The sequence below is a fragment of the Leptonotus elevatus genome, chromosome 5 (assembly GCF_054856555.1).
Source record: "Leptonotus elevatus isolate MCC_2025b chromosome 5, RoL_Lele_1.0, whole genome shotgun sequence".
Lineage (NCBI taxonomy): Eukaryota > Metazoa > Chordata > Actinopteri > Syngnathiformes > Syngnathidae > Leptonotus > Leptonotus elevatus.
The window spans coordinates 8,766,514-8,791,037 of NC_141243.1; the positions used below are offsets into that span (position 1 = coordinate 8,766,514).

The 24,524-nt window shown below is 41.0% G+C and overlaps 1 protein-coding gene across 3 annotated transcripts in view; it reads right to left on the reverse strand.

Annotated features, from left to right (window-relative positions):
* The window catches only part of arl15a (ADP-ribosylation factor-like 15a), a 95,406-nt gene that overhangs the window by 42,995 nt on the left and 27,887 nt on the right, over positions 1–24,524 (reverse strand). For all 3 annotated transcript variants that reach the window (XR_015094807.1, XM_086075570.1, XM_086075569.1), the window contains exons 2-4: positions 17,683–17,827; positions 16,475–16,534; positions 5,541–5,749 (exon numbers count right to left, since the gene is read on the reverse strand). Coding sequence is in view for 2 of the 3 variants with exons in the window: in XM_086075570.1 (XP_085931696.1) it covers positions 5,541–5,749; positions 16,475–16,534; positions 17,683–17,827 (414 nt within the window). In the remaining variant the exon portion in view is untranslated. The remainder of the gene's footprint in view (positions 1–5,540; positions 5,750–16,474; positions 16,535–17,682; positions 17,828–24,524) is intronic.

Consider the following 24,524-nt stretch of genomic DNA (forward strand, 5'->3'; position numbering starts at 1 on the left):
TTTGTTGAGGTGTTATATCAACAGGGTGACCTCCCTCCACTCCTACCCAGCTTCCTTGGGCCCCCCAATGGCAGGAGATTGATGTCAACAAGGAATTTTGTCCCATGTTTCCGTCCAACTCGTCCAGACCCACCCAGCTCCTGACAAACATTTGCACCAGCACAGAGAGCCCCAGTGAGGCCTTAGCAGGTCTGCAGAGCCGTATTAAGCACCAGCACCTTCCTTCACCCCTCACTCTGGCCGTGCTAGAAACACCCAAAATCGCTAATGTAATACTGGAAACAAGGAATGCCATTAGAAAACAGCACTAGCAAATGCAAGTTTGTTTGTATATTGAGGAAATGAGTCACCTTTTCTGTCAATACAGCAGTTCCTGTGCGAAAGAGGTCAAAACGAAGACGTCGTTTGTATACAGTGTCATCGCCAGGGGAGGATTTAGACCAACTGAATTTGGGAAGATTTCAGTTTTATCAATAATTCTTAACAACATGCAATGCAGCTGGTGTCGCTGGAGTTTAGTGGACTTCACATGGAAACCTGTTGCGGACGGATTCTTGTTCCCGTATGTCTCTGTACTGATACATAATTTCACTCATATCAGAGCAAAATCAAATAAAAAGTAAAAATCAAATTCACAAGGTTAATAATCGACTCAATATGGTTTTCTTTACAGGCTGTAACATTATTCAGACCATGCAATGACAGTGAGCTCTCACATTTATACCAGCATTTTTCTAAATGCCATAGACCAAGAGTGTCCAACCAGTCAACCGTGGTCTACCGTCCAGCACTGATCCTAAGTCAACCGCAAGGGACGTAGGCAAGGAAAAAAAACTTTTGGGGATGTGTGTGTGTGTTATTATTGTTATTTTTAATGGTCGTCATCTGAAATTCGACCCCGGCCCCCGAGTCCCTCTCACTTATGTTTTTTGCCGCTTCTCGTTCGTCGTCTGCTACCACCCCCACCCATTGACAAATATTTTCCCGGGCAGAATTTTGTTCCCAGTCTGTCTGGACCACCAGGCTAAGGAAGTTTTCTGGGGGAAACCCTGATAACCCTTGGTAAAAGACGTTATTTTGTAGAACTACTTTCATCAAAATTGGCCTTGATGATGTTAGCTTCCTTCATGTGTCATGACCATATAAAGAATGTAATAAAAAAAAAAAAAGCTCCAGCATGGAATAGTTTTCCTGAAGTAGCTCCAGTTTCTCAAAACGTCTGAAAAGCAATGTGCACTGGCCCTGAACACGACTTACATGTAAAAAGCTAATGGAAATTCTAATGAATAATGAAAAGATGCATAGCAGGGCATATATGGTTTCTCCTATAGGGCGCATGTGACATCATTCCAGTATTTTGGGGAGTAGAGGCAATGCTGCATGTGGGTTTCTTTGATATGATTTCCCAATTGCTTCTTTTTCAAGTTTACGTTGACGGAGAAGTTGAAAAAGCAGTTTGGCCAAAAGATGTTATAAAAGAAATAATAGTGCGGTAGTAATAGTGTAGCGTTGGCAATCAGCACCAACTTTGATTCTAAAACAATTTTACAACAAATGGAGCGTCATCCACAGAAAAACACACCCATATACTTTATGAGCCATACTAAAATGGGCCAACTTCACAGGCTAACAATAACAACCCTGAGACAGGATGGATACTGTTGGACAAGCAAGTTTCTTGAACTGAACTTCTACCCTTTGCAAGAGAGACACAACTGCACTTATACTGGGCCACTAGTGAGACATGTTTCAGACATGTACCTGTGTACTCTAAGTGTAACTGTCATTTAATATTAAGCACCTTAGTGCAGCATCTTGACCTTCATCAATAAGTTATAGCAAGACAAACAATTGAGAAGAACCTCTTATTTTTTGAATAATTTACCATAGAAAGGGAATTTATAATTCAGAAGCAAATACACATTTTATTAATATGGAATGTGATGATTGCAGTAATCAGGTTATTGCAATGAACAATTCAAATGCTAGGGGAATTAACTGTTTTTGATATATTCTAAAATATTCTACATATGTTTGCTCAAGGGAATCAAACCGTCAAAATCCAATACTCATCCAAGCCTAATTGAAAATATACTGAAATACCATTTTAACTTTAATTGAGTGATTCAATACACCCTTAAACAGCAATAGTAAAGAAAAGTATGCACACATGTCATTTGTTTACTTACTCAGGTAAGCTCTTTACCCTGTTACGCATGCTGTACGGCATACGCATTAAACCTTTCAAGTGAACAGAAAGTGATAGAATGGGAACCTGGGGAGAAGTGAAAATAAAGCCGAGGAGGAGACCCCTACAGATGTTGAGCAAATGTTTGGTTAACATATGGAGGCCCGCTGCTTTCTTCTGGCACACTCCAGTGGTCGCGCAAGTTTACTATTTCCTTATGTCTTTTTAAGAGTGTGGAGGGGACAACATAATCAGAAGGCAAGACGGCCATGACTTCATTGACAGGAAGCGGTACGGAGGCAAGGAAGCACGTGGTGTGGGCAGTGACTGGTTGCGGTTTCATCTCAGCAACGCTTCTTTTGTGAGTCACTGAATACCAACTGACACAGTCGTGAGTCAGTGATAATGCATTCACACTGTCAGAATGCTATCGTAAACATAATACAAACGGCATCGATGACTAAATGAAAGACTACATCATGCTACAACTTTGTAACCACAAACGGGTTCACGTTGTTAAGTTTGGTGTCCATGTGATTTTGTTGCCCTGTTTCCCAAACTCAAGGAGGTCATCGAGGAGACTCGTTTTGAAGATATCAAGACGGCCAAGAGGACAGAGCTGCACAAGATCTTGGATAAATCCTTCCAGGAGGGCATGAAAGCGTGGCACAGAAGGCTGGAAAAGTGCATTAGACTCCAGTGGGATCACTTCAAAAGGGGAAGTCTTGGAGTTGGCATTTGTGACACCAATCCTGGAATCTTTCTGACACACCTCATGTGTTCATGTGAGCCAAATTTGATGACATTAAAAGTAGTTTGACTGCAATGAGCGGAGGAAACCTGAGAAAGGGCTTGCAGGTCATAAATAGCGTAGATAAATGCAAAATAGCATCACAGTCATCAGAGCTTTTATGTCCCAATGATGGATTTTACATAGTTGAGCGAGGCAGACATCTCATCAGTAATAGAAGCAGATCGACTTTATGTAAGTCATTCAGTTGAACTGACATGGCCTTCCCAACAAAGTGCAAATGAGGCCTTTGGGCGACATCCATCCCCATTCATCCTTCCACATCAGTCAATCACACGTGTCATTGGTGTTTGCAAACAGTTGCAAAAAGTCAATACTTCCAGAAATTGATACAACGGAGGGTCAAATATGGCAAAGGACACATCACGCTAAGACCAGTGAGCCAGTGTGCGCAGCTCACAGGCTGTATTAACTGGCTACGTTATGGGCACCAACAAAGACTGCAGTGTTGTCGCGTCCGCTGCAAGCGCTTGCAATTTTAAACCATCAATGAGATTAGTGGTTTTCCGTGACCGTTGTGACTTGTGCACAAATGCAATCAATCCATACTAATGACTTAACCCGAGTTAAACTGATTGAAGGGCAGTCAAAAGGTTCCACTTTGGGTCATAATAACACAATCTGGTAGAGGACTTTTCTCACTATCGTTTCCCAGAGTGGATTCCCCATCCCTTTAGAGCCGTAACACCGGTGGTCCGAGCAAGGAAATACAGATGGCCCTCACTGCAGGCATCCATCTAAGTGAATCCTTCAGAGACATTACAATAGTCTGCGGTAGATGATGTATGTGCGAGTGAATGCATTTGTAGCAAAGTGAGGCTCCAGGTTTTTCAAAACCCGAGCAAGAGTCGTACTGGGAACGCTAGCCGTAACATCCTGCACCCAGAGACACCTTCTGTAAGGGAGGTGGAGTGGGTGAAGCAAGGAGGACATGAGAGAATAGAGAGAGAGAGAGAGAGAAAAGAAAGGTGTAGCAGACAATCCTTGTTTTTTTGTCTCTGCCTCCACAAAGAGTGATTCATTGCGATCTACAAGGAGGTGATAACATGACCCATAACTACATGACTATTCCATGACATTTACGCCGTTAATTATTGAGCAAAACAAAGACAAATGTTTGATATGAGGTTCTGAGTTGGCCGTGAGTATGATGATTTCCTACTCTGTGACTATACAGGAGAAATTAGAATAGTGTTGAATAAACTTCAAGAATGCACACAAAAATAAATGTAGTTATCGTACATTACAAGCTATATCGCAAACAATAATCGGCCACATAGCAAAACAACTTTATGTGCTTGAAGGGAGGTTAAATACATGTTGGGAGAGAAAAAAAGGAATTAGGGGAATTTGTGTGCCTGAGCCCAAAAACTGTTTCATGGACAATTTGCTAGCAAGGATAAAGAGTGAGCGGTGGAAAAATAACAAAAAAACAAAACAAAAAAACAACAGCAACACTGCACTGTTTGTTCTTGATTGCAAACACACAGATATACAGCGGTGCTTTGACTTATAAGTTTAATATGTTCTGTGACCACACTCTTAACTCAAAAGACTTGCATCTCAAATCGTCATACATGAAGCAGATGCTCACAACTGCTCAGGAAATCGGGTCAAACCTAAGTCAAGGCAACTCTCTACTACAAAAGGGAGCTAATGTGGGGAGAAGTCAAAATTAAAGATTATTCTCATCGGATTCCTTCCATTGTCAATGTGTTTCTATTAATCATCGTGCTTCTGGAGTACAACAAATGTAGAAGAAATATAAACCAGCATCAGTGTTTAATATTTGCTGCAAGGCAAATCCACCACTCCATTATTATGTAAATATTTCAACATGCTCTTACTACAAATATGCTTGATTGTATTACAACGTTTCGTGTAATATGACCTGGGGAACATGAAATATAAACCCCCAACTTCTTCTTAATGTTGAAAACATTGATGGATAAGTGTTTGAGTAAGGTACAATAGCTTACCCAGCTGATGGAACATCCATCTTATCCAACATGTGAGTTGACTTTTCAAGGTGAAGCCCCAGATATCAGTGCAGCACCACCACCTTAATATCCAATCAGTGTTGTGAACAGAGTAGAGCAGTGATCAGCACGTTCCTGCATCAATCTATTACTGGCCGTCAATGAAGCCTGGACTCTGGTACGATATGTGTGGTCAACATACAGGTGGTGATATTCCAAGACTATACATCATTAGTCTGCATCCTCCACACTTCGAGAGGTTGTGCTTGTGTCAAGTCAGTTGAATAACATCTTATATCTCTGATGCTAATCCAATAAAAATGGTTTTGATTTCCTTTCATTAAATTAAATTAAGGTACCACTGATTGTCACACCCACCTAAGTGGGGCGAAATTCTTTCTCCGTATTTGACCCATCCCCCGAGGGAGCGGTGTGCAGCGGGAATCATTTGGTGATCTAACCCTCCAATTCCAACCCTTAATGTGTTCCGTAGTGGTTCAAATGTGTCCAACAAAGTAAGTGGAAGAGCCGTGCTGAGGTGACCTGAGAGGGCCCGGGTTACCTGGTTTGGCGTCCTTGCAGCTGGCTTGTCCTGGTGATTGGCGAGGATGAGGAAAGGCAGCGTGCAGAGCTGAGGGTGCTGCAGGGCCGAGTGCAGCTCATTACGCGCTGCCTCAAGGTCCTCGTCTGATGAAGCACTGTCCAATACGAAGACGACACCCTGCGACCCCTGGTAGTAGCGGCACCAATATTTCTTGATGTTGTCAGCTCCTGTGGAAGGACGTGACGCCATTAGATGGTCAACTTTTGGAGGGAGTCATTGTCAAAACTGATGTTACTGTTGGCATGTAAGAAAATAAAATGGGCGTCATGGCGAAGTAGGATTTTTTTCCTAGATAAAGATGTGAATGAAATAAAATATTCTTAAAATGTGTTATTCTTTGTGCAATCTGGGTGGTTGGGGATCTCTGAGCTAGAGGCTAATAAAATGTGTTCAGTGCTACTATTTCAGTTCAAAGAATCTATAAATGAAAAAAAAATGAAAAAACGTAATCCACTATGTACCATTACAAAAGAAATACATAGCTTTAGTTTTTCCTTCACCTGAATATGTCACTGTTGTTTTTACAGTGGTGCCTAGAGATACAAGTTGCATTTATTTCATGACCGTGCTCGTAACTTAAGTAATGTAAATCCTCTTTCCATATTAAAATAAATAGAAAGGGACAAACCAAAAGGAAAATAGCACTCTGTCATAGGCCTATTGTACTTTGTATAAGCAGAATGATAAACAATTCAACATAATTGAAAGATTCAAAGATCATTTCTGCTCCTTCTGAAGTGTGGAAGAACAATATAGTCCAACAGACACAAACAAAGAAGAGTTTCACATCTACTTTAAGTGACCCATCTATGGTGTTTCCCCATCATGTGTTAGCCTTAAGATATCAGACGTTAAGGTCATGTAGTTGTATTAAATACACAACGTGTAATTGTCTTTGTTCCATGTTTAGTGGGCCAGTAAACTCTAACTGGGAGTGGCATTAAACAGCTTGAAGCCTCTTTTATGAAAAACTGTTCTGTTTGCCAAACGTCTGATTGTTGTGAAGCGAGTTGAGTTCACTGCCTTCACACAGTGCTTGATCAATTTTTTTCTCTCTCGCATTGTTACAATCAGTTTAATTCTAGTTTGAAAATTATTTCTATATGGGGTGAGGTCATTTCCAGCAGATGGATGAGAGCCAAGATACTCCGGGGAATCATCCACATAGGCTTCATCTGTTGTTTTTCCCTAACCCTAAAATTAAAAAAAAAAAACTAAATGTTGGCTTTACGTGGACCACACGTGAGATCAATCAACGAAACACAATTTTTACATCCATTTACATTTGACAACTTGTGAACATTTCTCTGTATAAAAAATGCTAAAACCAGTAGTTCAATCGCAATACAAAATGTTGTGAAGCAGATATACGGTTGGGTGCAAATGAAATAATGAGGTTAGAAGAAGAGGAGATAATGGCAAGTTCTTATATAGTTAATAGCTAGAGATTAAATAAACTAACACCATGCAAAATTAACAACTAACAAATAGCCACTTCCACACAAAAAATCCAAAGGAGACATCTTCCTTTCCCTTTTCTCCCCCTTCCCCATGTGCTCAGACTGCCTCCGTCCCTTCCTCCCCCTCCCTGCTGAGACCTCCAGCTGAAAAGGAAAGCTGTTCGACCAAGTGCCACTTGAGAGTGACCCTCTCATCTTTGCTGTGTCCGTCACGTCTCATTGGCTCTCGTTGGCAACTTCTGCCACCTATTGGTGTGACGGCAGGACTCCTAAACACAAGATCATGAATCACAGATTCTAAATAATGTTGAGGGCATCAAGGAAGACTTAAACGTTACGATCTTGGGTCTTTCTTAGACATGTTCTTTTGCTCTAAATTTACGCTTTACGTTTTAAACAGCATGTGGGAAGTTGTGTCTCATTTACTGTATGGGTTTCTATTAAAGCAGGGATTGATTAAATTAAGCATTGATTGACAATTGTGAAATAAAATCAAATGTAGAAAAAAGGAAGCGTCTTTGACGTGGCTGTCTTTGAGGGCCACACGTGACAAAAGAAGTGCTTTTCTTGCTTAGTCAAGATTAATCTGGTGTGTGTGTGCGTGTTGCATGGGACTATTGTTACATTACACACAAGTGCAGCTGTCTTGGACCCAACTCGGTGAGAGAGATGTTCTCTGAAGGAAGTTGCACAGCCCCAAGACCCCGAATTCCATGACAAGTGTTTTAAATTTGGACCGTAACATTCATCTGCGGTATACAATTATAACACTTTTGAAAGTGTTGAAAAGGGGAAAAGAGTTAACAAAGAGGGGTCAAAGTGAGGTCTCTGTGGAATCAAATGGCTTAACATCTGATCTGAGGAAAACACGTCAAAGCAGCCCACCCACCAATCCCTCCAGCTCCAGCTCGGCCAAGAAATACTTTGTCAGCCCTCGCTTGCAGATGAAGACAAGCTGAAACAAGGACTTGAATAACTTCATCAACGTGACACATTCTCATTTAGTTGGGTGCGCTCTGAGGTCAGCGAGAGATCATTGAAAGTGAAGGTATATTGTGTGAGTCAACACGCAATGGTTAACCTTGCAAAATAATTCAAAACACAAATGAGTTTTTTTTTTTTCCCCCTTTGCAACCGAGGCACAAACAACAACATTGCTCACAATGAGGACATCTTGTTCAGGGGTTGACGTAGTAGGGTTCAACAACCATAGGACACATAATTGAGCCTGCAACACATTCACTGCAAACTACTTAGATTTTAAAAAACAAAAATATTTTGCCGACAGCTACTGAGAATCCCTTCATAAACAAATTACTTATCCTGACATTACTAATAAAGTCCAGATCGGCACATTTTGTTTATCTTGGGCTATTGAGAAGTTTTCATTTGTTTGTTTTAGGAATCTATCACTTCCTAGCCAACTAGAAACATTTTCTCACACAGCCTTGGACTGTGCACCTGCCATTCACATTAAGTCGCTGTAAATCAGTGATTCTCAAAGTGTGGTGTGCGTACCTCATTGTATGTGGTATCCTTCTTCCGCTACGCAGAGAATAAATGAATGAATGAAAGAATGAATAATGTCACAGTGGCTTGAGCTTTTTTTCAACCAGTACAGTACATTTGTTTAACTGAACCTTTGTTCTCAAACATTCATTTAGATACATTTAGTAGTTTAAAAAATATATATTATTACATTTACACTCACCGTTTATATTGAAACTATGGATTTGAAGAGTCAATAATTTTGTGGTGGTGTATGTCTAATCAACTTCACGTGTAAAGGGTGATTCACTGAATGAAATATGTTCTCTAAACAAAATGGTTAGAGGGGCTTTGAAGGTGTCGAGGACCAGCTCTGGAAGTTTACTTACTTCACTGACGAACGAGCCGAGGGTGTATCCAGAGCTGTGACGTTTGAAACACAGCTGTTTGGAAGTAAATAGTAAACAGGAAGTCCGGGACTGACATGTGTTAGGACCCCCCGGCAGATGTATGTGGGAGACTACACTAGACTCCACAAATTAGATATGGCAACTCTAAATATTTGACATAGAGTGTGCAACATAAATTAGTGCATCCCAACAGTTGATAGAAGGCGTTGAGTTTGTAGTGTGCACACAAAAAAGATTTTTCTAACTAATTAAAAAAATGGTGGCAACGAAAGGCGAGTAAAGCTAAAATGTTGGATAAAAAAAAAATAATAATCATAACAATAGTCCTCGTATTTCTGCAAAACGTTTCATGTGTTGACTGAGCAATGGTTAAAAAAATATTGCATATTATTATTTTTTCACATTTAGAAACTGCATTTTTAATTTATGCTAACTTCAGTTATCTTTGTGACATGAAAATTTGTTTAACGATCACAAAAACAGAAATCAGGAACGGGGAGTTTTTGCCCCCCTCAGGACCAGGACAGCCTTATATTCCCCCAAAAAGTCGAACAAAACTAAGAATTTGAACCGCAGGTTACAATCATCAACCTGAAGGTGTCAGTAAAGCTGGTCTTTTCAATCTTGTCTCAACTTGGACCTTTGGCAACCTCCATCATGAATATGTGACGAGAGACGTCAGTGCATCTCATGAGACCTCATTTCAACAAGGAACCAAAAGATTACCTCATGTTTTACTCATTCCAAAAGTAGAACCAGTCTAAACAAGGGTTGTTAAGAGAACAAGAATACCGTATTGACCTTTTGCACGTGACGTCACAGCCCTCATGGGAACGCCCCCTCCGGGACGCTGGACGGCAAAAGAGCCACTTGCCTGTATTGTAACCATTGAATCTCGTACAGCGTTAAGTCCTTTATCTAATCGATTATCTTATAAAATGGTCATATCTTGCTGTGCGGTCGGTCGTACAGACAGACAAAGGAGTAAACCAAATGTTGCTTTTTATCCCATACCCACTAATGAAGACGAACGACGTCGACTGATAGCAGCAATCAACAGAAAGGACTGGCAGCCCACAAAGTATTCACAGATTTGCAGCAATCCGTTTTTTGTGAGGTTAGTAGATAAATGTTGTAATTAGTAGATCAATGTTCATACATTTTACTAGTAAACGTACACTCTAACAAAGATTGTAACAGAGGTGTCGAATTGCGTGTTTCAAATCACATTAACGAGCCAGATAGTTAGCGTCCACTCCAACTGCACGAACACACAGCTTAGTTTTAAAATGTACCTTCTTCAAAACTATTAAGTGTATTTGACTGTTTAATAATGGGGGATTTCGTCTTTGTGCTTGGAGTTTTTCATGAAATTACCGCATAGCTTGCCACTACGATAATCATTTATTCCATGCTCGTAAACACAGTAACATAACATCATCACAACGTTTCAATTTAGAACGGACTGTGTCAAAATAAGTCAGTTATAGTATGATAAACAAGTTTTACCTTTGCATTACGAGGTATATTGTCCCCCGGTGTGAGCGTAGCATCTCGTCCCAGAGACTCAGCCAGCGACAAGCTTTTGAATCGGCCCCGGTGTAAGGAGAAGAGACGAAATTGACTACCATAATGATATAGGTCGTGCGCTGTCAATGCCGGCAAAGTCGGCGATTTGATTAACTTGGTAAAAACAGCAGGCAACAGAAGGTTAAGGGCTGTTTTCAAATTAGCGATCTCCAACTTAAGTAAATATCGCGCTCTATGAGTCCCGACTAAATGTGCAACTTCGATTGACAGGCGACCTTCGGTTGAAGTAATAGATTCCATGGCTCTATGGCCAATAATAACTTTTAATTTGTCAAATAAATAGTCGCTCGTCACTAAGTCGTTCCGGGTCACGTCCACTTCCATTCAACAATCATTTCCTTCCGCCGTCCGTCATAGGGCAGTCACGTGATCACGTGACGTCGGTGCAAATGGTCAATAGACCAGAAGAAGTAGTTAAGCAGACTCATTTAAAGAAATAAAACCATACCTTGCACTACTTGTTATTGTTATTAAAGATGTTGTTTTTACAGTGGGGGTGTGTATGTCATTCAACACCGTCATTAATATCACCAGTAGTTGACTGAGGTGGGAGGTAATAATGAGCTACCTTAAACGCTCTCACATTTATTTAAGTAGCTTTTCGGAAAAAATTGTGATTATGAGAGTCGTTTTCTTGCAATACAGTACTTTTTACCGTCACTTGATTATTTTTTGTTGTGGTTTAGGAGTAACACAACTTTTACTTCATTACATTGAGCTACAGTTACTTGTATTTATACCTATAGCTATTTTTTTTATTGCTTTCAAGGTTCTATTTGGTTCTACAAGTGACGTTTGACTCCACTTGACCAAACAAACGGAGCCATGCAGTCACATGACCGGACACAATCTCTGAGGTCCCAGAAAGAAACAAAGCTCTCTATATGCGGGTTGTTTGTCATGAAACATGGCAGAAATTCATTTGGTCAACCACAGCAAATGACTGCAAAGTGCAATTGTGCGCATTTTAAAGAGCGACAACAACAATATGCAATTTGTGGGATTTCCAATCAATTGCAGCCTAATGACTAATGCTGTGCAGTCTGCGTGTACATAAATATATAAAACTATGTGGCCAGCAGGTGCATATGGTAAATCTGCCACTGTACTTCCAGTTATGATAGGCACGACTCTAAAGAACAACAGCGATGAGTGTGGATTATTTGGACCACCTCTTCATCAGCTGTCATAGTGTGGCATCAAAGCAGACTGTGAAATGGTCTGTCTAGACTTGACGTCACGACATAGCCCATCTTGCGCGCAGACACACAACACACACACACACACACACACACACACACAGACACGCACGCACGCAAATACGCACTTAAATACACAGATTGCATCCTTGCAGCCATGACAGTGACTGAGTGACAAAAATTTGTCACGGGCACCATATCCTAATTGGTCAACTGAATTAAGATTTGATCCCACTTGATTCAGTTAGTCAGTTTTGTTGCAGTTATCAGAGAAACCGCAAAACAAAATGAGACGCAAGTCTCCCTCTGTAATGGACATTTCCATTTGGGTATATAAAGGGTATGAAAAGTATGGGTTACTAAATTTAGTAATTGTGCAAGACATCACTACCTTCTAAAATGTAGAAGATAGAAAGTTTTCCAAAATCACATAAGCAAAATGTTGGATGGATGGTTTCCATTGAATGGTATCACTACATCACATTAGACTACATTATTGTAAGAGAGCAATCGAAAATGCATTATAAATTCATACATAGTACAATGGCTTTATTTAATTTACTATGAACACCGAGTGTACCTTTACTAAACCTACAAACTCTTAAAGCTTTTTTCTCTCTCCTGTAAATTTCACAATAAAAGTGACGCAGTTTATGACAAAATTCTGAACGGCAGACATTTCAACATGTATTTGATCAGAATTGGGAGTAGATTTGTAGATAACTGTAGGAAATGAGAATACTGTACCGTCATTTGATATACAGTAAGGTTCAAGCTTGGATATATTTTTGCCCATCTCAGGGCAATGTTTCTTAGACTGGTAAATTTGGAAACACTTTAAATGAAAAGACAGTCAAAGTAGAGTCTAGTAATGGCTGTGTGCACTTCATTAAGGCCAGACAATATGTTCAAATTAACAAGCAAGACTTAGCAAGAGGTTGGCCGAAAGTAAAGCAGCCACTGGCAACAAAGCATCACCTGAGTGAGAAATGTATGTTTGCAACGGGCATGTAAAGAGCACCCACAAGTATTAACGGTATCATACATCAGGGTTCCCTGCACATAAGCTGCTTTGAGCCTCTGGACAGCTTGAGCTTAGGACAAATCCAGGCCAGCGAACTCAAATGCAAAGAGGGCTTTCGTTTACAACAATACATAAGTCACAGGTGAAGCGCTGACTTCTTGACCAAGAACAGTGTAACATGATCAAAGTTGAAGACCTTAAAGCTTGTCAAATATAACATTAAATATACTTAAAAGTGTTTTGGGCTCCAAATGGTGTAGATAAAAGCGCTATATAAAAAGCAGTCCATGTAACATTTACCTTTTAGAAACAAAACCTGCCTCATTTTTGATGAACACTTATGACATCATTGCTATATTTTAATGTTGGTCATTATGGTGGTCCGCGGAGAACTAAGTATTTTTTAAGTAGTATTTGGTGAAAAAAAACTTGGCGAACCACTGGTTTAGAACAAATGAAAGCAGTTTACTGTTAAATTCAAACCTCCCATAAAGATGAGCGTCTTTGGCTTCTCATGTGTAAAACACAATATTTCTTTCCCACATTCATCCACAGGCAAATCATTAATTCATCTGCTATGCCTCGGATGGACTTTTGAACCTCTTGCACTTAAAAGACAACTGTATATGCAAGACTTGATGCATAGTTCTTTCTACGTCATAAGCATCCAAGAGAGCTTTCCGTTGCGAAAAGGAAGGAAATACATAGAAAGTGCTTCTTGCGTTTTAACAGACCCCTCTGGCCGTACCTTAGTCAAGGCTGAGTGAGCAGGACAAGCCACAAATGTAGCGTGTAAAGTGTGTTTTTAGGCTTAGAAATACTAACACGCTTCACATCTTGTATCGTTTTTCCGCATCATCGCAGAGTAATGCAAAATATCACAGGCATGTTTGCTTGTTTAAAAACCACTGGGAGAGAGCTGAAAATACAGAAAGGCAAACTAGTGTTGAGCAAGCTACAAGGGGTCGTTAATCAGGAAACCATCGGAAAGACTCATTATGAACACATGGAACAACACGCAAGGTTTGGAGTTCCCCAGACGCCAGGCTTACGTCACGTACATTCGGAACAGGCGGAGTAAGTCTTCACTCGACCAAACATACAGGAAGTATGTCAACATCTCAACTGCATTCCTCTAATAGAAAGCTGCCAGTGGAGGCGTCAAAACATATTTTTTTTCTACCCAGTGTAGCGCTGCTTCAATGGACCGAACCACAAACTCTCAAGGGAATCAAGAGAAGAAAATTTGCGCAATGATAATCGTAGAACATTGAAATTGAACCTGCAATGGAAATAAGAAAAAGGGTCTAGCCAAGGAGTGGTTAAAGTATGGCCAACGGTCCTTTTTGCTCTATAATCGAGCCCACCAAGCATTCCAACGTCCTTTAATATTTGATGCATTCATTTGACTTGTTTCATTTTTGTTCCCCCCGACCCCCTAAAATTGGTTACTGTATTTTTCGGACTGTAAGTTGCACTTTGTTTCATAGTTTGGCTGGTGCTGTGACTTATTTACTCAGTAACTTACACTACATTCAAGTTAGAGCTGGGACTGGCACCCAAAATCCCAATTCCCTATTAGTGTTGACTTTCTGTGCATTATTGCCACCTTCTTTCCACCAGCGGTAATACACCAAAAGTATATGCCAACTGCCAAGACAGTAGAAGAAGAAATGGAAGTAGATGAAATGGAAGAAATGTTTGACGTCAGTTAGTTGCTGCCGCTAGCATGCGGCCGCGAGAAAGGTTTACTAGAGCAGCAAAGGGCGCAATAACCGACCAGGATTTTACCTTTGGCCAAAATGCAACACAGGATTTTATTTAAGTTAAGCCACTTAAAACTAAAAAGAACAACTTTTCCATAGTTAGAAGCAGAAGTTTTGAATGCAAATGAAACTCGCTCAATGCCGTCAACACAGAGTGCGTTCAGAAATTCATCCTTCTTCATTATGCGTCATTGAGTAATTTTAGAACATTTTAGTTGTATTATACAATATTAATGTTTTTCTTCTTCTTTTTTTAGGATATAAGAAGGGAACAATACAACTTCAGTGTCAACCAACGTCACAGAACAGATTGTGTCCTACGGGAAGTTCCACTGTATTTACAAGTATAGAAAAACAAAGGTTGCTAGGAGATGGGAGCACAGAAAAACAAGTAATCCGATTCCAGCGTATACACTTAACTCCTTTAAATCAAAAGTGTCATCCGTGAGACAACTGTTATTTTCAATCACAATAATGTCCCAGCAGACTGGCTTTGACCCAAACCAGAAAAACCTCTTTCAGACCCCCTCTAATGTGCTCTGTCCAAATTTGGTAGCACTCGCGTTGGTGGTCCCCCAGTGCCTCTTTGCATGTACGTGTTTTATCTTCTAAGGAAGCCATGTTGGGTGAGTATTCAAAGTACACACTGCACATGTCACATGCAGAGTGTGCAAAGACAACATCAATCATAACATCCAACAAAACAATACATCTTGTGTTGCAGGCCTGTTGGTAGGAGAACTTAGAGCACCTATGCGCCCCTCAACTCAGGCTCCCTTTAAGGTAAGGGGAGGTACTCCCATTGCCATTCTGTGTGTTTACGTTTCTCCACCTTAAGATCCTGCATCTGTGCTTGTTAAACGGCTTCCTCGAGTGCTGTGCACTTCCAGGAATCACACCGTTTGGATGTACAAAGCCACACGAAAGAAAAACATCAACAAGTCTGACGTCTGTACACAAATGGCAGCATGTGTGCGAAACTGTGTGGGACACAATCACGGGGGGTGGGAGGGTGTGGGGGGGTCTACGCTTTCGCCTCCTTTGCTCGCTTACAAATATGAGGTTGACAATAATGTTTAATTAATGATTTAAACCAAGACTAAAAGGGATGACAAAATAGTAATTAAATAAAAAATAAAAATAAACTTTCAATCTTCCATGTTGCAAATCATGATAAGTGTGTGAAATATCAATATTATAGAGTAAAATTGCATAATTATTACTATTTACTAGTATTTACACCAAATAAATGTAAATTTACCTACCACAGGCATCCTTAGGGGAAGGCCTTACATTTTTGAAAGGAGATGAAACTAATAAATAGTGTATGTCAAGTGAATGTGGAGTTTAAAACAACAAAAAAAGACTATATGAGTAAATATAGAGAAATGACAGCAAAATCCAGAATGCAAATGGAATGGGATAAATGGAAGAATGCGAACAACAATAAGGCGCAACAACATGTCAGAGTCTACTGGAACATGAATCATTGTTAAAGACACATAACATAAGAAAAATCATCTTTAACACTGCATGGAGAAATTGTTTACAACTTTTGGCAAGTCACTACACTTTAAATGATCAGTTTATGTGTCTCGCGGTTTTTCATGTCTGTGTGGGAAAAACAGATTCAATGAAGTGAGAGAATTATAGTTAATCAATTTTTTTTCACATGATGGGAAATAGGAGGTGGCTTTTGGAGGGAGGAATTTATTTGTCTTAAGTGTATGAGTCACTTGGAGACTAATTGAGGCAAAGAGTCTGTTAGAGTGATGAACACTAAATTATAAAACCTGGAACTATTTAACCTATATAATTATTAATATTGAAGCATGTTGATACACCAATTATAACATTCTAAAAAAAAGTACTATTAAAGCTTAGTTTCAACATTTGTATAAAGTCACCTTGTAAGATTCAGCATCATAGAGAAATCAAACTGTAATATGGCTTACCTCCAAGTTCTTTTACATTCAAGATGGCATTAGGAAATGGCACTGCTTTGATGCTAAAACCTAAAGAGAAACACAAACGTCATTGTAATGACAATCAGAAATGGTGGGATTATTCCTTGAAATTCCCCAAATAATTCCAGGGATTTCACTATGCATCTCATTTTGTTCCCTCATTCAGTAAGAATTTCTGCTGGTGGGTGAATAGACGGATTGAAAACATATTTGCATGGCATAACACCAATATTTTGTGTGGTCCAAGTTGGGAGATTGGTGGAGAGGGGGGGGACAATATGATCTAAACATGCATTGCGCAGTTTTGCGTGCAGTTGTAGGAGAAAAAGCAGCACGGAAAACACAATGGGGGGTCGAGATTGTATCTGGATAATGTCCAAATTATATTGACTTCTATCTGTAGACACAAACACATTTTATTGGATTGCAACGTGGTTTTAAGAGCATTACAACATTGAAAAACTATGAAGGCAGATGTGGGTGGGAAATGGCAGGCGCATCACTTACGATTCTTCCCAGCAGATTTTGCCAGATGGACATGGTGCTGACAGCTAAATGTAATTTCAGAGAACCTTAGTAAAATAATTTTCTGCTGAATAAACAAACCCCAATTTTTTTTTTTAAATCTATGACAGGTGCAGACAGATTTCCCTTCATTTGAACAACCTCATTCCAAAAGAGACGTACTTGGTGGCCATAGGCAGCACATTTCTCCCAGTTAAGGTACACAATGACTAAAGCTATGATGGGATTTCTGCAACAGCTCAACACTGATTGCCGACAAAGCCAGAGGAGGGAAGAGGAATGCCAGCGACCTTGAGGGGTTGCATTACGTGTACGGAAAGTGGAGCACTGACTACCAGGAGACTCGTGCGCTCACCACAAAGCCTCCTCTTCTGGACATACTTAACACCCACCGCCCACTAGACTGGAAGGGGGAATCTGCGTATTGGCTGGTGGGTTGCAACAGCATTTCTGGCATGACTATTGGACAGATGTATGAAGACATGCCCCCCCACACTCCCCACCCCCGTTGCTTGATAGCTATAATAAGTGGGTTGGTTCAAATTTGAAGGACAACATTCAGTATTATAGAAGGGTTAGAGCAGTTCAAGGCTTGAAAAGCAATTATTGGAAGGCAAAGGTGACATATTTAATCTTCTAAGGACAGTGGTCCAAAACTATCGTCCGCATACCTGTGGTGGGAACGATTCCATCGCTTCCTTCACTACAGAGACGCGACAGCAGGCTGGTCTTTCCAGCACCTGTCAGGCCAATGCACACCACATCATACTCCGGTCTTGGCGGCGGCGGTCCTTTACAGCACAGTGCCCGGAAACACTGAAACGAAAACAAACATGATCATGAATCGACTGGATGAGGCATCAAATTCTTCAGCGAGACTGGGATAGTGATTAAGTTTCTGCATTTGGAGCTCAGCAGGAAGACTCTCCTGGGCCACCAAGCTGTCTTCATACAAAAGGAGCAGGAAAACCTTCTTCTTCTTTTTTTTAACTAAACAAAACCTGTTTGCGCTATGAAATACTTTCAGAGTGGCAGCTGATGTGAGCACAGCCAAACAGTTTAACCTCCTTCCACCAGAGTGCCACCAATATCTTGAAAGGGGAATGAGAAATGACAAAGAACAAAACCACAACTTTGATTTGTTTAATTTTAATGTCATTAAGTCATATTGTAGGAGTTAAGAGGGGTGTTGGATGGGTGCATCAAAACGCTGGTGCAAATTATTTGTGTCTTCAGTGTGTGCGTGTTTGTGTGTGTGGATACCCTGTCTGATTGGGCCCTTATGTCAGCCAGAGGCAGACCTGACACTCAATGAATCACGGCCTGGGACTGAAGGCCTGCTGTGAGACATTAAGGGGCAAATGCAGTGTGAACCGTGAATGAGATCTTTTTAACGTATGTAAAAGGGTCCATATCCAAAACTAAAGTTTTTTTTTTTTTTTACTATCAAGGCATGAACCAGTCTGGCCAAGGTAGAGTAGAGACACACCGTGACTCTTGGCATCTACTATCACATTTCAGGGGGAAAGAAGATCAAAACAAGGTAGCTTACGGCTCTTGTCAGTTGACGACCCTGTTCAAGACACCTCTATCCTGTTCAAGCAAAGGATGACAGAAAGGAAAACATGCAAGCGTGCACAAACTGCAAGCACATTCTCCAGGTGTGCTCAAGCGTGTAATTAAAAAACCTTACCAACTATAAAAAAAAAAAAAAAAAGAAGAAAGAAAACATACGAGGCTTGATAAGACAGGAAGAATTCCTATCGAACCACTTATAACACTGACTTCTCAATCACGAGATGGACGGTGCACTTTGACCCTGCGTCGTCCTCAGACATGCTCTGATATGATGAGACCCAGCTCTTTGTTTCTTTCAAAGATCATCTCACGACGGAGATGCCTAAAGTCTTGCGTGGACTCCAAAGTCCAGACATTGGTGACCAATAGGGTCAGTTTTCAGTGCTGTGCCAAAACAGAGCTGCTGTTTGATGGAGATGTGGGGAATCTGCTTCAACAGAACCAGACGTTGACTGAGCAACCCGACCCCCCGACTCCTTCATGAACCCACCGGTCTGCTCAAACAGGAAACATTCTCCTCTTCCAGAGAAATGGGAAGATCAGAAACACACACACGTCAGAAGGAGCAACACATGTAGAAGGTTGGTTTGATGAAATCGCTCTATTCTCTCTGCTCTGCTCAGATGCTTTGGTCGCTACCACCACCTCCCATCTACTTTCCCCCAAGGCTACATGTAAAGATGTATGTAGAGGGTGAAATCTGCCCTCAGCTGTCAATCTTCGGCACAGAAATGCTAAACGTGTAGCATCGAAGTTGATTTGGGTGATAAATATTTGTTCGACCATTTGATGACGCAATAAAAGTGTTCAACTGGGATTAGTGGAGGCAAACTTCTTTCTTTCATGTACAGTGCAGATTTCACAAGCGCTACTAAAGAAGCACCCAGTGCCTGACCCCGGGGTCCCGATGCACACCGGGTCACTGCGAACAAGAGAAATGGTAGCTCCCACCTCTGGCCCCCTTTGACAGCGCCAAGATTGACGAGGGGGAGCTTGGTCAAAAGACTCACAGGAGAAAAATAAATACATCCGAAGGCCTTTACTGACTTAAAGAGAGTCAAGAGATGACCCTCGCTTGTCAGAGAGGCTCCCTGCGTAAGAGACACAAACGCAAAGCGTGACTGTCTCACAGTGACTACCGGCTCAACACATTGCCAAACACATTTAAGCAATTAAAAATACCTACATTTGATTCAGAAGTGCAGTTAAATGTGGCCATTTTACCATCTCTTCGCCATGACTTGGACACTCTCATCCTCATTTCTCTATCAGCCTGTTCATCTACAGTAAATGTTTAACTTAAGGCAAGTTAACAATAAAAAAATCATCATACCCTCACAATGAGCCTCATTCGCAAACAGTGCGTTTCATTTCCCTTGCTTAAATTCTGGGTCCTTTTCGGGTCACCTCTCACAATTCAAACATCTCATTTTGATGCATGAAATAAAACATCCTCATTTCTCTATCAGCCTGTTCATCTACAGTAAATGTTTAACTTAAGGCAAGTTAACAATAAAAAAATCATCATACCCTCACAATGAGCCTCATTCGCAAACAGTGCGTTTCATTTCCCTTGCTTAAATTCTGGGTCCTTTTCAGGTCACCTCTCACAATTCAAACATCTCATTTTGATGCATGAAATAAATGTCGCACGCCTCAAGCATCAGGCAGGAGAGTGGAACATGTTGTCAAGAAGAAAACTGCCGCAAATGATCTTGAATATGACAATTCTGAGGACGCATGCACTAAAAAATGGTCTATAATAAAAGTGCTGTAAGCCCCTGCCAAACACTCTCCATTAAATACATTTTATTGATCGTCTCTCTTGAAGGATCAGGCATATCTGAATTGTGATTCCTTGGAAGGCCAGACGAGACATTACCTCATTGTTACTGTGAAAACTGATTAACCAGGCTTTATGTAAATGATAAACGCTCTCCTAAAAAGGAATATGACTGGAAACAAAAATGGAGAAAACAGCCTGTGCTGCCAAATAAAAAATAAAAAAATTATTAAAAAGTCAAGATTTAAATGGGTGACATAACTGAGCCCCTGGCAGTGGACCGATGCTTAAACAGAAGTAGAAGAGACTTAAGATACAACTGCTGATGGAGCTTGGTTGTGTCAAGGTCAGAACAGCTCTATATAAAACCTAAAACCATTACACGTAATTGAAATTGTGAATGAAACATTATCTGGGGCCATTTGATTCCTGCCTTTGAACACAGTTCAGTGAATGTCAGTAAACTGCGCTAAAAAGCAATCAACCAAAAAAACCTACGTAGAAGCTGACCTCAGATGACCGTCTGTTGATTTGTACTTTTATAACGGGTCAGATCCATGGATGTTTGGGCTGTAGAGCGATGGAAAATGCTCAGGGCACTGGATTGAGCCATTATCAATTGGAGTTGAAAAATAAAATGTGAAATCCATCCTGCAAATGAGTGATAACCCACCGTGTTGAAAATACACCTGCTGCGGTCGGACAAAACAGGAGCCGGGCTCTTTTTAGAAAACCCCTTTGTATTTTTAGAGGTAATAAATGTAGGTTAGAGGGAAGCCGCTACCGTCGCGGCAGACTGGTTCATGTTTCACTCCCGTACTCCATGGCTACCGTTGGGACACCAAAAAACATAAAGCTGGGCTGAGACATGAATGAGAGCATAGTCCAAATTGAGGCACCCAACCAAGCGTTCATTTTCTATGGCGTAGTTTCCTTCTCCCTTGTGAAATCACTGCAGAGTGTCAGGGTTGTCACAAGGGCACATGTACTGTGTATTTGTTTCTATTAGACATGAACGTTCGCTTTCATATGAACATTTTTGCTACTTAAATAAACCTTCAAATTGCACTTCTCATGGCCATAACAGTGATCATAAGTCAATTAATCAAACACACCTATTCAGAATCTCAACGCATTATTTTTGAGATGCTAAATTCACTGCAAACGATGTGATTAACAACTTGCACAAAACGGATTGCCAGGTCAAAACTTAAAAAGCCCACCGAAGGCTACTATGCTAATTCTCTGTTGTCACTGACTGGTAAATACCAATCAAGGCAAAGTATATTAGATTAAGGCTTGACTCATTATCTTGTTTGCCAATCCTTTTATACATTTTTAAATCAGGCAATCCCTATGGTCGTAAAAAAAAAAATGTTGTGCAAACAGATCCTTGCTCAAGCACTTAGCACAGCAATAGGTAGATTACGCAACAACTGATATGCTCGAAACGTTTGCGCTTGGCCCAGCGATGGTGCTAATGAGTGTAAACCCCATTTCACACATAACGATAAGTCAGCAAAGGTCTGATTATTGGGCAGCTCTATAATTTACCCTGTCCAATTATCCTGGGATGTGAGGATTGTTGATTTTTTCCCCCCCACATCTGCAATGAAAACAATCAAAGGGATAAAAAACATAAAAAATACTCTTCTATACATAATTTACTGTGTACTGACTTTGTCTTACATTTTTGTATGGGGTTGTACAATGATATTTTTCTGATGTAAAACATTTGCCTTAGCTCAACAAAGGTTTGGAAACGCTAATCTCGAGGAGCAGTGGATGGAAGACAGGAGAAAGACATGCGAGATAGCAGCCCCTGCGAATCATCTCCACAAACAGGCGGATATAAGACACGAACTGGCTACCGAGCCATTTTTTATATTTCCAGACGACGTGTCGGGACAACACTTGTGTGCAGGGCTCACTTGTGACCTTTGGAAATGACAGTCCTTTATATGGGCGTCCATCCTGACAGAGGAGTGGCGCTAACAGATTAGCGTGCACGCAGTCATAACACGGGCCCGCAACGCCAGCAAGAGAAAGTGGAAGCGTGCAGGAGAACAGTCAGTCGGGGATGTAAGAGAGAGTAGTGGGGATTGGAGGCAGGAAAGGTGGGGTGTACAGGGAGGGGGGTGGGGGGCATTCATTCATCCTCATTCATCTTCTCCCCCCTTCAGTTGTTGTTATTTGCCGCTTTGAAGCTGGGTGGGGGGCTGCACGGTGGGATTCAGTACAGTGAGGGAAGGAAGAGGGTGCTTGGGGCGCGTTGCATGCCATTCTCATTAAGGGGGAAGAGAGACATGCGAGACACAAAAAGCGGCATACTGGACTCTTCCCATGCTTCGTTGATGCTGTGTCAAAGCTTAGGTCCCTGCTACACAACGCTCAAATCACCCAATTCCATTCTACCCTGGAATGACAACATTTAAAAAACGAAGGAACTGCTGTGTAAAAGGCACTTGTAATGTCCCTCAAAGCAATTGAGCAATTAAGTGTTCACACCAAAAAATAGTCAAGTAAAAAGTTGCAACTTTCAGACAGACACAGACAAAACAAAATGTTGTCTTGCTAAGTTACAGATGCTAAATGTGTGCTTTTTTGGGTTTTTCTTTTCTTTTCATTTTACCAGATAGAAATATCGTAATGAGACAGAGATTCTGACAACTGTCCAGGCTTAACTGTTGCATCCATCCAACCATGTTCTATACAGCCTGTCCTCATTAGCGTTGTGGGTGAGTTGAAGCCAATCCCATTCACACATCTAGTCCTTAATTAACCTAATGTTTTTTCAGGATGCCCCATTTACTTTTTAAAGAGTAATTTTTATACTTTGGTCAGTATAGCATTGAAAGTTGTGCTCATAAATTGACATTACATGTATGCAAACTTATAAAAACAACTGTATGGTGAGACAAAGGATTATTACCCATAAAATCCCAAATAGTGTGTCAAATGTTTTAATATTTTCAGTGGCTTAAGTGGACAAGAGTCAAGATGTGCATGTGAATTCTGGTGATGATTCAAAGCATTTTTGTGTCAATAAGTGACGTTTAGCTTTTGTACATGTACAGTTGTGCTCAAAAGTTTACATAGACTAGGGGTATGTAAATTTATGAGCACAGCTGTATAATTCAGTGTAACTGACCTGACCACCCCCTTTTTCTTTCTTTTTTTTTAACAATTGAATCTGGACATCCCTCTTCAAACAGTAAAGGTCTGTCTGTTTGCTGCTTTCACACTAACGCATTAAACGCACCACACTACCAAAAAAAGAAGTGTAAAAAAAAAAAGGAATGTGACCACAACCACCTTACATCTACTTTGACCATGGAGTGGCAGCAAACTGATGCTACGAGAACGCTCGTTGCCACAGGCGAGGCACCTGTGTGCCAAAAGATAAGTTCAAGATACAACAGACAATACGTCGTGCATTTGGTAATACGCTTGTCTGTCGGCGCTGGTGATGAAATTTAAGATTTACTACGCTTTAAAAATGATGGCCAACTAAGGACACTAAAACAGGTGCCAGTCATTACCCCCCGCATCAGAAATAGATCCCTGTACAAACAGACAGACGCACACGCCCACAAGGACACAAACACACACACACGCACACACACAAGTAGATGAGAACCTTTGGGGGATATGAGACACTCCGCGCCTGAACAATGGGCTTGCAGTGGTGTGGAACGATGCAATGAACGTAGAATATGTCCACTGTTTACTTGGATGGTGGAAAAGGTGATATCTCAGAGACAGAGTGGATTGAAATGGCAGACATAGAGCAATAATAAGACGACCCCATCTGCACCAGCGCAATATCCCGTCTGGGGAAGTAGGCCGTGTCTTACCTGGGTGGACAAAACAACCGGCAAACTATTATGCCTGCGTGTCTATGTGTGTACGGTGTACACTCCCCCAGCACCACCACCACCCTGTTTTAAAGCAGATTTTCTTGTCACCGTTTTGCAGGCACATCATCCCCTTATACTGAAGCCATATCCTCGCTCTCCCTTTCTCTCTCTTGCACTCTCTCTCCTATCACCCCTGCTGCCCAATTCATTCACCCCACTTCTGTCTGTCTGGCCTTCATTTCAGAGCTTTGACACTACTGCCCTGACGCTAAGGTGTCTGGACAAGGAGACA